Below are 14,353 nucleotides of genomic sequence, written 5' to 3'. Positions count from 1 at the left end.
GCCATGTATCGTGAGATTTTGAGCCAAAACCTCCTTCCATCAGTGAGAACTTTGAAGATGAAACGAGGCTGGGTCTTCCAACATGACAATGATCCAAAACACACCGCCCGGGCAACAAAGGAGTGGCTCCGTAAGAAGCATTTGAAAGTCCTGGAGTGGCCTAGCCAGTCTCCAGACCTCAACCCCATAGAAAATCTGTGGCGGGAGTTGGAAGTCCGTGTTGCTCGGCGACAGCCCCAAAACATCACTGCTCTCGAGAAGATCTGCATGGAGGAATGGGCCAAAATACCAGCTACTGTGTGTGCAAACCTGGTAAAGACCTATAGTAAACGTTTGACCTCTGTTATTGCCAACAAAGGTTATGTTACAAAGTATTGAGTTGTATTTTTGTTATTGACCAAATACTTATTTTCCACCCTGATTTACGAATAAATTCTTTACAAATCCTATCATGTGGATTCATGGATTTTTTTTCACATTCTGTCTCTCACAGTTGAAGTGTACCTCTGGTGCAAATTACTGACCTCTGTCATCATTTTAAGTGGGGGAACTTGCACAATCGGTGGCTGACTAAATACTTTTTTTCCCCACTGTAGATGTACAAAAAGAAAAGCTGCTAGGGGAAACCTAGAGTCTAACTGGATTAGGATGCAAAAGCAGCTAAGACCCCAGTTCAAGTCCCAGCCAGCCAGCCAGCTGGGCCTTTGCCACATGCCATTCCTCTGCTGTCTTTGCCAGCGTTTCCTGTCCGTCTTTAAAAACAAAAAACTGACTGCCATTATCAAGTATTGTGAAATCTTATAAAGAAAATGCAGATTGTTTTGTCAAAAAGGGAACAGGAAACATGACAGATTTACTAGTGTAAGATCCCACATGTTATGTTTTCCGATCACAAGATTATGAGTGCTAGGTAAGAACAGCAGAGCCAAAAGTGCTTAAATGAAACTTGATATGAAAGCCTGAGGGTGCGGCATCAAGGGCATGATGCGCAAAAGTGTCATTACACAAAAGAAGATGAACGAATAAGTAACCCGTCATTTGATCAGATTTGGGGAGAGTCTGAAATAACAACAAAAACAGATCACTAAGTGGGATCGTATGAAATACAGATGAGTGCATAACAGCTTTGCACAAAAAGGCCACTCCCATCAGGGTAGATTCATTACATGACAGGATAAAGCAGCTTACTCTCAGAATCTTGTTTTGATTTGCAGTTACTCTTCTGTCAAAGCAGAGAACTGGACCCAAGCATCCCAGAAAAATGTGTCCTACTGCATGAACAAACTGCCACATCCCTTTTTTAGGGTCAAAGGTTAAGATTTTTCCTTTATTTTGTCACTCATCGATAAGTGTGATAATAATATTTTTTAGATCACATCATTTTGTAACATTTTAAAGAAACATGTATTTTTTTAAAATACATAAAAGCCTGTTTAAATTGCAACTATATGCAAACAGTAAATGGTAAATGGACTGGTTCTTATATAGAACTTTTCTACCCTGATAGAGAACTCAAACAATACGCCTCATTCACCCATTCAGACACACTGATACAAGCAGTTTGTATGCGTTTGTATCCAAAAGTCGGGTGGCGCAAATGCAAGAAATGGCACTTAAATTATGGAATTATGTTGTTTAAAATTTACAGATCTATTATATTGCTTACCATAACAAATGATGAATTGACTTCTTTAACCAGAAATTACATTTAAAAACAACAACAATGATAACAATTTGACAACAATTTAGACTGAAAATTTCAAATTTGGATTCATTGCTCCATAAAACTTGTTGCAACTGATTTTCAGTCCAGATAGATAGAATGGTTCCTGTTAAAAGTCTGCAACACAGACATTTTTACCTACAAGATTTACACAGGCTACTGTAGAAGCTGATGGGGTTGTAGTTCACATTGGAAACTGTAGGGGCAGCAGCACGCACATAGGCGCTATTCTTCTTCTTCGTCTCTTCTCGCTCCCACTGTACCCGGTAGTTTTTCTCTTGCTCTCCCACAGACTCAAAGTTTTCTGCATCTGTTGTCAAGGTAATTATTTCTGGGCCACGGTTAATTAATGTAATTGGCCGTTTTGGTAGGTTTTGTTTAATAGTTCGTTTTCTCTGTAAAGTTTAGCTAGCTGATATTTGTCAACCATCCCCATCAGCAGCGCTGCTGCTACGATCGAGGTCCGTATATTAAAAAAAAAAAGTCATTCATACACTCTGCGTTTAGTTTACATTTATGTGTTTATCTTTAACTGAGGGTTTGTATCTTCCCATTCAACCACCTTTACTTGCTCAGTTTTTAATTCCACAATGCCAACTTTTAAGCTTAACCTCAGATTTCCTTGAGTATGTGTCCCTTTACAATCATTATATTTTGCATTAATAGAAGTCATGTAAGAAAAGATGTTAAAATGTAAAAGATTTATATATTCATGCTAATTAAATATCAATATTCTTTGCCAAAAAAGATCAAATATAGTGTTTATAGCTTTTTAAAAAATATTTCTCTATAAAATGGTTGCAGTGATTTATTTGGAGCATGCTTGGACACACGGTACATAAGGTAAAAACGGCTTTGTGCAATTCTAATGAGCTTGAAAGTCAATATTTGGTATGACCACCTTTATTCTTCATTATTTTTCATGAAGTCTGCAGAGGTTCTCAGTCATCCAGGTCATGGAGCAGTTTATTAAGCAAATCAGATAATGCAAATCCATTATGAAGTCTTTATCAGACCCTGCTGGATAAGCCTTTAGATCGATGCTTTATGCTTCAATGAATGAATTTTCAAGCCTCAGAGCATGATTTTGAAATTCTGCTACACTTTTGAAATTGCATATTCCTGAAGACATTGCGGCAGATATTTGACTTACAAAGATTTAAGTGTGTCTCTAGATATTGCTATTTGAAGATGAGTCCACAAAAAACAACTTAAAAACCCATCTCATCAGGAATAACTGGCAGTGGCAGATCAGTGGGCATAGATACCCTGTTATCCTAAGGCACAGACAGCAAGAACGGAGGACTTCTCAGAGTTGCCGCTTCTGTTCCTACTAAGAGAATTGGATAATATTGGGGAGCTAAAACAGAAATTGCTGTTTCTCTAATGTTTTGTTGTTGTTTTTCTTTACTGAGTTTCTAGTAATCCTCATTATGTTTTGGCTTATTTATCTGTTAAGCAAATGGAAAAGATTACTGAACACGTCTATGTGGGTAGTATTGGCACAAAAAAGGAGTCAGTGTAATCACGATAGCATTGTTACTCTTCATGAAAACCTTGAAGTCCCTCACGTTTTTCTGCATCAACACAAACAAACTGTAACTCAAGCTCAACCTTGCTGTGACAGACGCAACCATTTCCAGCTGCCATGTGATTAATCAGATGAGGAGGCCTAATCCAATTAGGATACTAGCATGCATGTTGGCGCTTTTAAGCTTGCAGCTAGGTCAGGATATTTTTGTTTGAGAGCTTCGCAGAGGGGAGAGAGTGAAAGAGGTACGGGAGACACGTTTTAATAATTCAAATAGAAACGTATATATTATTTTTTGTTGTATGTTTATTACATTTACAACAGCTTTAATTTTTTGTCCGATATTAACAAGTGCAGCTCTGTTTCTTCTCAAGGTCCTGCACCATGTCCATCGTTAAGATCCACGCCAGAGAGATCTTCGACTCTCGTGGAAACCCCACGGTAGAGGTTGACCTTTACACTGACAAGGGTAGGCCTAAATGTGCCTTCTGGGCCAGTTTTTGTTTTTTGTAGTTAAAATAGTGTTCATTACCTAAATTGTCCTTATGATGTGGTTATCTATGCACGTTTTGTTTTGTTTGTTTTATTATTATTTAGACATTTTTTATTCTTCTGTCATGCTTCCGTTTGCATGTACCTTTCCCAGGCTTGTTTAGGGCCGCTGTACCAAGCGGGGCATCTACAGGAATCTATGAAGCCTTGGAGCTCAGGGACAACGACAAGTCTCGCTACCTTGGGAAAGGTTTGTACATATTTCCTTTATTTAATTTCATGAAATTGTTGAAACATGTTTGGGTTTTTTTTTTTGGTTTTTAATAAAGAAGCTTTATTACTTAAAGTATAATTCATTTTTTAAGAAAAATACTTTAAATATTGACTTCTTTTTTGTATTTCTTTTTTGTCTTTCTATGAGTTATCACAACTCACCATTCTCTCTCTCTTGTTCTCTTTGCCAGATATGAAAGGGTTAGTGAGTTTCCATTGCCTGTCCTTCTAATTTAAAATAAAAATGTGTCCATCTAATAGTCGATCAGTGTGCATGGTGGGCTGTCTGTAAAGCATGCTGTCATTTCAGTATTGATGATTTGCATGTTGATTTTAAAATAGCTGCTAAAACACTGACTATGGGGAAATAACAGAGTTAATTACGCAAACATCTCTTTCTTTGTGTCAAAGTATGAATTTTAGAATCAAAAGTTGCACGTTCTGCTAAATCTATGGCTTTAATATTGAGATTGCAAGGGTTGCCCATAATATTTTGATAAAATAATCTCTAATGTGTCCTTCACAGGAGTCTCACAGGCTGTAGAGCACATTAATTCAACCATTGCTCCTGCACTTGTTGGCCAAGTAAGATCATTTAGTGTCTGCATTTTCTAATATGTATGCTAAGTAACCTTTGGAAGGGTTTCCATCGATGATGAAATGCTAATGTGAAGCTTACTGTCTGCTCAGGATGTGTCTGTGGTTGAGCAAGAGAGAATTGACCAGATGATGATTGACCTGGATGGCACAGAGAACAAATGTAAGTGACAGAAGCATCTGTACTATTATGTACACTACAGCATAGTCTTCATAAATGTCTGCTTGATGACAGATTTCTCATACCTTTAATGGTGATGTTAAACAAATGAAGCATCTAATCAGCAGAATTGCAAAACTGTTCCAATGAGAACAGTTTTGTTTTCTTCTAGTTACACTAAAAGGTTTTCAAATGCTGTGTTTAAGATGGAGTAGTGAGTGAATGTGCAGTCTTTGTCCCCTCAGTCCAAAATTACATTAAAAAGAACCTTTTATTTTAACCTGTTATCAGTCGAGTTTAAAGAAAGGTGCCCATAAAAGGTTAATGCAACAGCGGTTTAAGACCTTTGCAAATGACCACTGGATAGGAGGATTATGTAGCGAGCATAGAATAGAATGGAAATATCCTTTATTGTCCCCCACTGAGGAAAATTCAGTAATGGTAGGTTTATTCTTCCCCTCATGCATCGTGTTATAGCTGCGACACAGAAACTGGAAATCATCCTTCTCCCGATGTCACCAGATGCTCCGCAACACTTATTAAAATGTAGTATACCCATCTTATGATGTCCTCTGCTCTGGCTACTGGCATCCTGCAGTCCTAGGGGCTAGGGAAAGGAACTCGGGGTGTGAACCCAGCAACAATTACAAAAAAAACTGAGTATGTTATATATATTGCACCTTTAAAGATGATTGTCATTAAGCGTTTACAGTCAAATTAGATCCATTTATTTCAATGTGAGACGAATCAAGGTGGTTCAACCTGATTTTTTTTATTTATTACTAATGCAATATTATTACATTTAAAATAATTATATACATTATGTTTTTTTTTGTTTTTGTTTTTTTGTTCATTTACAACTAACAGCCAAGTTTGGAGCAAACGCCATCCTAGGTGTGTCTCTGGCTGTTTGCAAAGCTGGTGCAGCAGAGAAAGAAGTCCCCTTGTATCGCCATATTGCTGACCTCGCAGAAAACCCAGAGGTCATCTTGCCTGTGCCGGTGAGACTTTGCTTATCTGATGGCACGCATAAATTTGCTGGCCTGTCTTCATTCAGTTGACCTTTCAGTAAACCTCTTATTATAATTCTAACATGCCTTATTTTTCCATTCTCTGCATTCATCAGGCCTTCAATGTGATCAACGGCGGCTCTCATGCAGGCAACAAGCTTGCCATGCAGGAGTTCATGATCCTGCCCATCGGGGCTAGCACCTTCAAAGAAGCCATGCGCATTGGAGCCGAGGTTTACCACAATCTCAAGAGTGTCATCAAGAAGAAATATGGCCAGGATGCCACTAATGTGGGTGACGAAGGTGGCTTTGCTCCAAATATTCTGGAAAATCAGGAAGGTAAACATTTGTGCTAAGGATGTATTTCTGTTGTGTCTTATTAAATATATAATGTCGTGTAAAAGAAGTTACACACAAGTTATATGAGAATATTCCTTCAGTAACAAATAATGAACATGTTTGTTCATATGTGATGTTTAACCTTGCAGCTCTGGAGTTGCTGAAGGAGGCCATTGCTAAAGCAGGGTACACAGATGAGGTTGTGATTGGCATGGATGTAGCAGCATCTGAATTCTACAGGGATGGAAAATATGACCTGGATTTCAAGTCACCTGATGACCCGAGTCGTTACATCACACCCGACGAGTTGGCTGATCTCTACATGAGCTTCGTGAAGGATTATCCAGGTAAAATCCCGAAACTGTCTGTTTTTTGCAAATAATCCGAGTTGTAAGTAGTCATTTTAAAGTAAGCAAAGTTTTTGCTTCTATAATTAGCACAACAGTTTTCAGATGAACTCAAATAATTAGTTTTTTTTCCTAATGATCAGTTAAATGTGGATTTGATACATTTGCATTGACTGAATGTGCCATTTGTATACAGCAGCAATGGTTGCTGGACGTTGGCCTCTTTATTACTACTTAAAAATTCCAATAAAATCAATTAACTTAATAACTTAAAGCTACATTTCCAATATTCCTCTATTGAATGTAATTGCAGAAGTGCAACAATCAGATTGTGTTGTTGGTGTTTCTTGTCTTGTAGGACTTCTTTTAATAAGTCTTGGACTTATTAGGTTTTAAAGTATCACAAGTCATAGTAATGTTGTTTAACTGTCCTTCCAGTGGTGTCCATTGAGGATCCATTTGACCAGGATGACTGGGCAGCCTGGACCAACTTCACTGGCAGCACAGACATCCAGGTTGTTGGCGATGATCTGACTGTGACTAACCCTAATCGCATCAGCAAGGCTGTGGAGGAGAAGGCCTGCAACTGTCTGCTGCTTAAAGTCAATCAGATTGGCACAGTTACAGAATCCATGAGGGCGTAAGTGAACCTTTGAAACTCATACAAATGTTTATATAAGTATTAGATTTTAAGGTGTGGGTGACGTGACTGTAATGTTACTTGAGTTGAGGACAGCTTTATATGTTATTTTACAAAAAACTTTTCGCTTCATTTTGCGTGAAATACGTATCATGATCACTTTGTCGGTACAGCAAAGTATAGAAAATAATTTCTTTGTTTAAGTAGGACAGGCTTTCGTGACCTGGTTCTATGGGTTTCTCTCTCTCTTCAGCATACATGTGTTTATGCCCTTGGTTACTATAAGTAACTGTAAGTACTGTAAGTGTAATCAAATCTTCCCAACATGTTTCCTTTCATGGAAACCCTAAAAGTCTTGCCCAAATATCCCAACTAAGCTTTAATCTGGTGACAGTGCTGATGATGCTACAAGCTAATGCTAACCAGAGCAATCGAATGATAACGTCATTGGTAGACCTTAAAATGCAAAGAAGAGAGGAGGGAAGAAGAAAGTGAAAAGAGTGAGAAAAGAATCATGAATTGTTGGAATTGCATCATCCATGTAGAATTTAAGGAAAATCTCGTTGCTCTCCGCAGGTGTAAGATGGCCCAGCAGAACGGCTGGGGTGTGATGGTGAGCCATCGCTCTGGTGAAACTGAAGACGCCTTCATTGCAGATTTGGTGGTCGGCTTATGCACCGGACAGGTAATACTTGATGTAAAGGTTTGACTTTTTAGAACATAAAATGAAACTTGTTTGTCTAGAATCCAAATGCCTTATTGTATCTGTGAGAAGGGGATTAGTGTTCCTAAACTGGATGTGGATTTTAGATAGATGATGTGCTTGCAGTGTATAGAATAAAGCACTGTATGAATGTATGGTTAAATCTGACTTTAAAGCACTTTGAGAAGAGTAGAAAAGCAGTATATAAATGAAAGTCTATCCTAATTATAATAATACAACTTGAACACATGTATTATAAATGCTAAAATAAACAATGCTTTGACACACTCAGATCAAGACCGGAGCTCCTTGCCGCTCTGAGCGTTTGGCCAAATACAACCAGATTCTCAGGTGAGCTTTACTCAACTCACAAGTTTTATCATGCTTCTCTGAAATGAGCATAAAAAGTGTAAAACATGAACAAGTGCTTTAACCTCCTGAGACCCGAACTCTTTCATGGCATGCATTTTTAATTCCTTTTTGCTATTTGAGTTGTTTGGGACCTGATTAATGTAAAAACAAAGGATTATGTGTTTGTTTTTCATTTGTTTTTACCTGATTTTTGTTTCTGAGAAAAATGAGATCCACATATGAGGACATTTGCTTTAAATTTTGATAGAACAGTGGCAGTATAATGTCCTTGTAAGTGGATTTCAGGCCCTTGTAGAGCAAAATGTAGTATTTTGGTCTAGAAAACCCAAAATATGATGTCCACATATGTGGGTCCTAGGAGGTTAAGCCTGGATTCTATCTTAAGGCCAGCAGGTGGCGCTAGTTGTGGTTGCAAAAAATATTTCTGCTCCTATAGAAGTCTATGGGAAAATGGCTTTAGTGTGTTTACAGAAGTCAGTGTTTTGACCTCTATAAACATCTTTCTGCTGAGTTTATGCATTCAGTCACTTGTCTTGGGTCGTTATTTGTGATATGAACCAGCACACTCACTGGCCAATGAGCATGCAGCTTAAAAGTGAGACCCACCCATCGTCATCACAACGGCTTTTTGCAGTCAAGATGGCAACAGTAAATTTAAAAGTTAATTGAAAGTAAATTTTGTATCAAATGTTAAGTGTGATGAAAAGACCTCTTACTAAATTAAAGAGCAGAACTAATTTTGAATCTCTCTCACTACAGAATTGAAGAGGATTTGGGAGACAAGGCTCGCTTTGCTGGAAAAAACTTCAGAAAACCAGTGATGGAGTGAAGACTTTACAAATATGTGCATGCACACAAATGCACAGTAACTTGTTTGCTAATAAATGAAAATACATTTCGGCAATAAGGATAAATGTAGAACTACTCGCATAAAACCTGCTGTAATACTGAATAGAGAACTACCTGAAACTACTTGAACTCTGACTCTACAATAAAGTTTTCTTCCATCTTAAGTTTCTCTCTTTTTGTGGAGTAAAATAATTATTGAAATCTGTTGGAGTTGACACAATACATTGTGATTATTTCTTTTTATTGTGCATATGTTACATATTTTACTCTGATACAATTTTTAAGATGTCTAAACAATGTGATCTTCATAGTATCTTTCCAGATGTTTTGCTTGTACACAGTTTTTTTTTTTTGTTTTGTTTTTTTGGGGGGGGGGGGGGTCAGCAGTTAAATTAAAGACAATGAAGCTATTTGGAAAATGAGATGACTCTACCTCTAAATAAGGGGGCCTGCTGACAACATTCAAATCTATTTCCAATTATCTTTTGACCTGCCAGCTTCATTGAATCGTTTGTCTGACTGCTTGAAAGAGGTCACAGAGTGGCTGTCTGCCAATTCTCTCATTTTAAATGAGAAGAAAACTGAGATTATGGTGTTTGATAGTCACAGTCCACGAGATCAGCTAGCTGCCCGATTTGGTCCCTTTGCTTGCTTTCTTACAGACACTGTAAGTAATCTGTGTTTGCCTGGATAGTTCATTTAAGCTGGATAAACAGGTTTCCTCTGTGGTTAAATCTGGCTTCTTCCAATTGCGCCAAATTTCAAAGGTCAAACGTTTAATACCGTACAAAGACCTTGAAAAACGTATCCATGCCTTTGTGACCTCCAGATTAGATTATTGTAACTCGCTCACCTCCAATGATAACATCCCGCCAGATGCGGATGCGCAGGCAGCTCAGTGCGCACTCGCGGAGCAGATACTGCACATGGAGCGGACATTCCCGGACTCTCTCATTATTGCTCTTGGGGACTTTAACAAAGCCAATCTGAGCCATGAGCTTCCCAAATACAAGCAGTATATTAAATGCCCGACCAGAGAGGAGAGGACATTAGACCACTGTTACAGCACGATCAGGGGGCCTATCGTGCGGTGCCCCGCGCTTCACTCGGACTTTCTGACCACGTCATGATCCACCTAATGCCCGCGTACAGACAGAGGCTGAAGCTCTCCAAACCTGTCGTGAGGACCAAAAAACTGGAGCAACGAGGCTGTGGAGAAGCTTCGCACGTGTTTGGAGTCTACAGACTGGGACACAATGAAGGCTGCTTCTAACAGCTTGGACGAGTTTACGGACACTGTCACCTCCTATATCCACTTCTGTGAGGACAGCATTGTGCCATCACGCACCAGGGTGAGTTATAACAATGACAAACCCTGGTTTACTCCTAAACTCAAAAAGCTGTGGCTGGAAAAGAGAAAGGAGTTCAGAAGCGGAGACAGGGACTGCTACAGAGAGGCCAAGTACAGGTTCACTAAAGAAGTGGACGTTGCTAAACATCAGCACTCTGAGAAGATGCAGCAGCAGATCTCAGAGAATGACTCGGCCTCTGTGTGGAAAGGTTTTAGGAATATCACCAACTACAAGCCTAAAACCCCCCACTCCACTGATGACTTGCTCTTAGCCAACACCCTCAACGACTTTTACTGCCGTTTTGACGAGCCATCAGGCAGCCTTCACACCTCCAACGACCCCAACAATAGAGACACTTTGGACACTCATTCCCCCACCTCTCCCCCCTCCATAGAGCCATCACCACCTTCAATCACTTCACCTGCAACACCCCCCTCCTCACCCCACACAAAAGAGGATTTCACACCACCTCCTCCCACCACAACTCTTCATATTCATGAAGAAGGTGTGAGGAAGCAGTTTAAGAGTCTGAATGCTCAGAAAGCTCCCGGCCCAGACGGTGTGTCTCCTGCCACTCTCAGACACTGTGCAAACGAGCTGGCCCCAGTGTTTTCTGGCATTTTCAACTCCTCACTGCAGGCATATCATGTGCCTGCCTGCTTCAAGTCCTCTACCATAATCCCTGTCCCCAAGAAACCTAGGATCACTGGACTAAATGACTACAGGCCCGTGGCTCTGACATCTGTGGTCATGAAGTCTTTTGAGCGCCTAGTTCTCTCCTACCTCAAGACCCTCACGGCCCCCCTCCTGGACCCCCTGCAGTTTGCATACAGAGCCAACAGGTCTGTAGATGACGCCATCAACATGGCCCTACACTTCATCCTGCAGCATCTGGACTCCCCAGGAACCTACGCCAGGATCCTGTTTGTGGACTTCAGCTCTGCCTTCAATACCATCCTTCCAGACCATCTCCGAGACAAGCTTTCCCAGATGAATGTGCCTGATCCCATCTGCCGGTGGATCACTGACTTCCTGACGGACAGGAAGCAGCATGTGAGGCTGGGAAAGAATGTCTTGGACTCCCGGACCATCAGCACCGGCTCCCCTCAGGGCTGTGTTCTTTCTCCCCTGCTCTTCTCCCTGTACACCAACTGCTGCACCTCCACCCACCAGTCTGTCAAGCTAATCAAGTTTGCAGATGACACCACCGTTATTGGACTCATCTCGGACGGGGATGAGTCTGCCTACAGGAGGGAGGTTGAACGTCTGGTGTCCTGGTGCAGCCACAACAACCTGGTGCTGAATGCCCAGAAGACAGTGGAGATTGTTGTGGACTTCAGGAAGCACACAGCCCCACTCCCCCCCATCATCCTGACTGACACCCCCATCACCTCTGTGGACTCATTCCGCTTCCTGGGTACCACCATCACCCAGGACCTGAAGTGGGAGCCCACCATCACCTCCGTCATTAAGAAAGCCCAGCAGAGGATGTACTTCCTGAGGCAGCTGAAGAAATTCAACCTGCCAACACGGACGATGATGCAGTTCTACACTGCAATCATCGAGTCCATCCTCACCTCCTCCATCACCGTGTGGTACGCTGGAGCCACTATCAGGGACAAACAGAGACTGCAGCGTGTTGTGCGCTCTGCTGAGAAGGTGATTGGCTGCAGCCTCCCATCTCTGCAGGACCTGTACACCTCCAGGACACTGGGGCGTGCAGCTCGGATCTCAGCTGACCCTTCTCACCCTGGACACAGTCTGTTTGACCTGCTCCCCTCAGGCAGGAGGCTCCGGTCCATTCGCACCAGAACCTCTCGCCATAAGAACAGTTTCTTCCCCTCTGCTGTTGGACACATGAACAATAACCGTATGACTGTTCCCACCACTAACACATGACCCTACGCTGTGTTCACTGCATCATTCCATGATTGGCACTGATCACCACCTGCACTCATGTATATATCATGTATATATCTATCTATCTACTTAGCACTTTTAATTCTTATTCTCATTTTTATTTTCATGTCTATTTAAGCTTAATTTATAACAGTATTTATAACAGTATGTTTGCACTGAAGCACCGCAGCATTTTCCTAATGTTGTAAACCCGCTCAACATTTGGCAATAAAACCCTTTCTGATTCTGATTCTGATGTTCAGAATACAGCGGCATTTTTGCCTCCATTGCTCCAGTGCTCTCTGACTTACATTGGCTGCCTATTAAATTTCGTATTGATTTTAAAATTGTGCTGCTTACTTTCAAATGCCTAAACAACCTTGCCCCTGACTATCTCACCGACCTCCTCAGTCTCTATACTCCCGGCTATTCTTTACGATCATCTGGTCAGTTACCTCTGGCCCAGCCCAGGCACCGTCTGAAGACTAGGGGTGATCGTGCCTTTGCCTCTGTAGCACCAAAGCTCTGGAATAGTCTTCCTGCTACTGTTCGTCCCTCTGACTCCATTCAATCCTTTAAAGCACGCTTGAAAATGTACCTATTCGACCTGGCTTTTCCAACTCACTAATTCTCACCGCTCATTAATTGCTCGCTACTCATTTCTCTGGATAATCATGATTTCTCTCTATCTCTACTTACTTGCTTTTGTTTGTTCTCTATTTTAGCTTGTTTTAATGACTTACAGTTCAATGTAATCATTTACTGTTTATTCCTTACTGTGAAGCACTTTGATGTACCCTCTGGTTTTTTAAACATGCTATATAAATAAAATTGTATTGTATTGTTAATAAGATCAGTGTATATTACAACAGCAAAACACACTTGTAGTAGTTCGTTCTTGATGTTTTGTTTTTTTAGTTAAACTGGCTCCTGATGCTGTTTTTAGTTTTTGTTTTGTGTTTTTCCTTCTCATATGCAGACATGAGAGGATCAACTTTGAAATAGGGCTTACGCTATCCTCAACTATTACAAGTAAATCGCAAACCCTAATATAAATGTGATTCTCCCATAAAATCTTAAATGTCCAAACCAAAGATGCAGGAAGATTCAGAATATTCAGACTTGTATAATTTTAGAGCAAATCAGGACATACATGCCTCTTGTCATTCAGGTAACGCAGCTGTAACGCCTCAAAGCACTTTTTATTGTAAGGTAAAGACCCTACAATAATACAGAGAAAACCCCAAGAATCAAAGGATGCCCTATGAGCAAACACTTGGCAACAGTGGGAAAGAAAAACTCCCTTTTAAGGGGAAGAAACCTCCAGCAGAACCAGATTCTGGGAGGGCTGAGGGAGAATTTAAAAACACGCTTAACTGTGGACAGTGATGCTGGTATTCCACCAATTTCCAATGAGCCATGATGGTTTCTGGGTTCTTCCTGAATATCTCAAACAACTTCCTGTCATCTCAGGGTGACACTTTAGGTCTTCCTCCAGATATTTGCAAAAGTGTTAACAAAAGTGTAATGAAGATCCTGGAATCTGCAGTTTAGAAATGGTTCTACAATTCTTCTTAGATGTCCACTGAGTTCATTGGATTCCCTATCGTCCAGAGTATTGTTCAGTCCAGCGACTGGCAAAAAGAAACTTATTAGTTGTAGTCAGTTTTGATCACTAATTAGATGTCGATGGTGAACCTTCAGCACCACCTAATAAAAGATTTAAGTGCATGTTTGTGTGTGTACTATTGACCCTGTGTGGATTAGAGAAAATCCAAAATAAATTCAAAATTTTGCACCCAATTCTTGTTTTTGTTTTTTTAAATAGACATTTAAAATGTTTGCTGCACAGTATTTGACCCTGGAGAGAGCGCGAGAAAAAGCAGTTCATACAAATCATTAAAAGTCCAATATTACCATGACAGCCATTCCCATGAAGAGTGTGTGCAAACTAATAATAATAATGATAATAATGATAATGATGATAATAATGATAATAATAATAATAATAATAATAATAATAATAATAATAATAATAATTTATTTTTAACGTTATTATTACATTA

General features: G+C 40.2%; 1 protein-coding gene across 2 annotated transcripts; it reads left to right on the top strand.

Annotated features, from left to right (window-relative positions):
* The first annotated feature begins 1,909 nt into the window (after window positions 1-1,909).
* eno1b (enolase 1b, (alpha)) lies at window positions 1,910-9,200 on the top strand. 2 transcript variants are annotated; one of them, XM_086292570.1, is made up of 12 exons: window positions 1,910-2,044; window positions 3,629-3,723; window positions 3,901-3,996; window positions 4,546-4,604; window positions 4,710-4,779; window positions 5,644-5,777; window positions 5,903-6,125; window positions 6,275-6,472; window positions 6,911-7,112; window positions 7,689-7,797; window positions 8,108-8,166; window positions 8,947-9,200. In XM_086292570.1, exons 2-12 carry the CDS (start codon window positions 3,639-3,641, stop codon window positions 9,014-9,016), a joined length of 1,305 nt encoding a protein of 434 aa, XP_086148696.1. In that variant the 5' UTR covers window positions 1,910-2,044; window positions 3,629-3,638; the 3' UTR covers window positions 9,017-9,200. The 2 variants fall into 2 exon arrangements, with proteins under 2 accessions (XP_086148696.1, XP_086148695.1); XM_086292569.1 differs by lacking the exon at window positions 1,910-2,044 and adding an exon at window positions 3,360-3,499.
* The last annotated feature ends 5,153 nt before the right edge of the window (window positions 9,201-14,353 follow it).

The sequence above is a fragment of the Aulonocara sp. 'chitande type north' Nkhata Bay genome, linkage group LG5, assembly GCF_057382095.1.
Source record: "Aulonocara sp. 'chitande type north' Nkhata Bay isolate Kocher_YH1m ecotype deep benthic linkage group LG5, A_spYH_male_GT1.1, whole genome shotgun sequence".
NCBI classification, from domain to species: domain Eukaryota; kingdom Metazoa; phylum Chordata; class Actinopteri; order Cichliformes; family Cichlidae; genus Aulonocara; species Aulonocara sp. 'chitande type north' Nkhata Bay.
The sequence above is the reverse complement of the archived record's forward strand: the minus strand, read 5'-3'. Positions and strand labels throughout refer to the sequence as shown.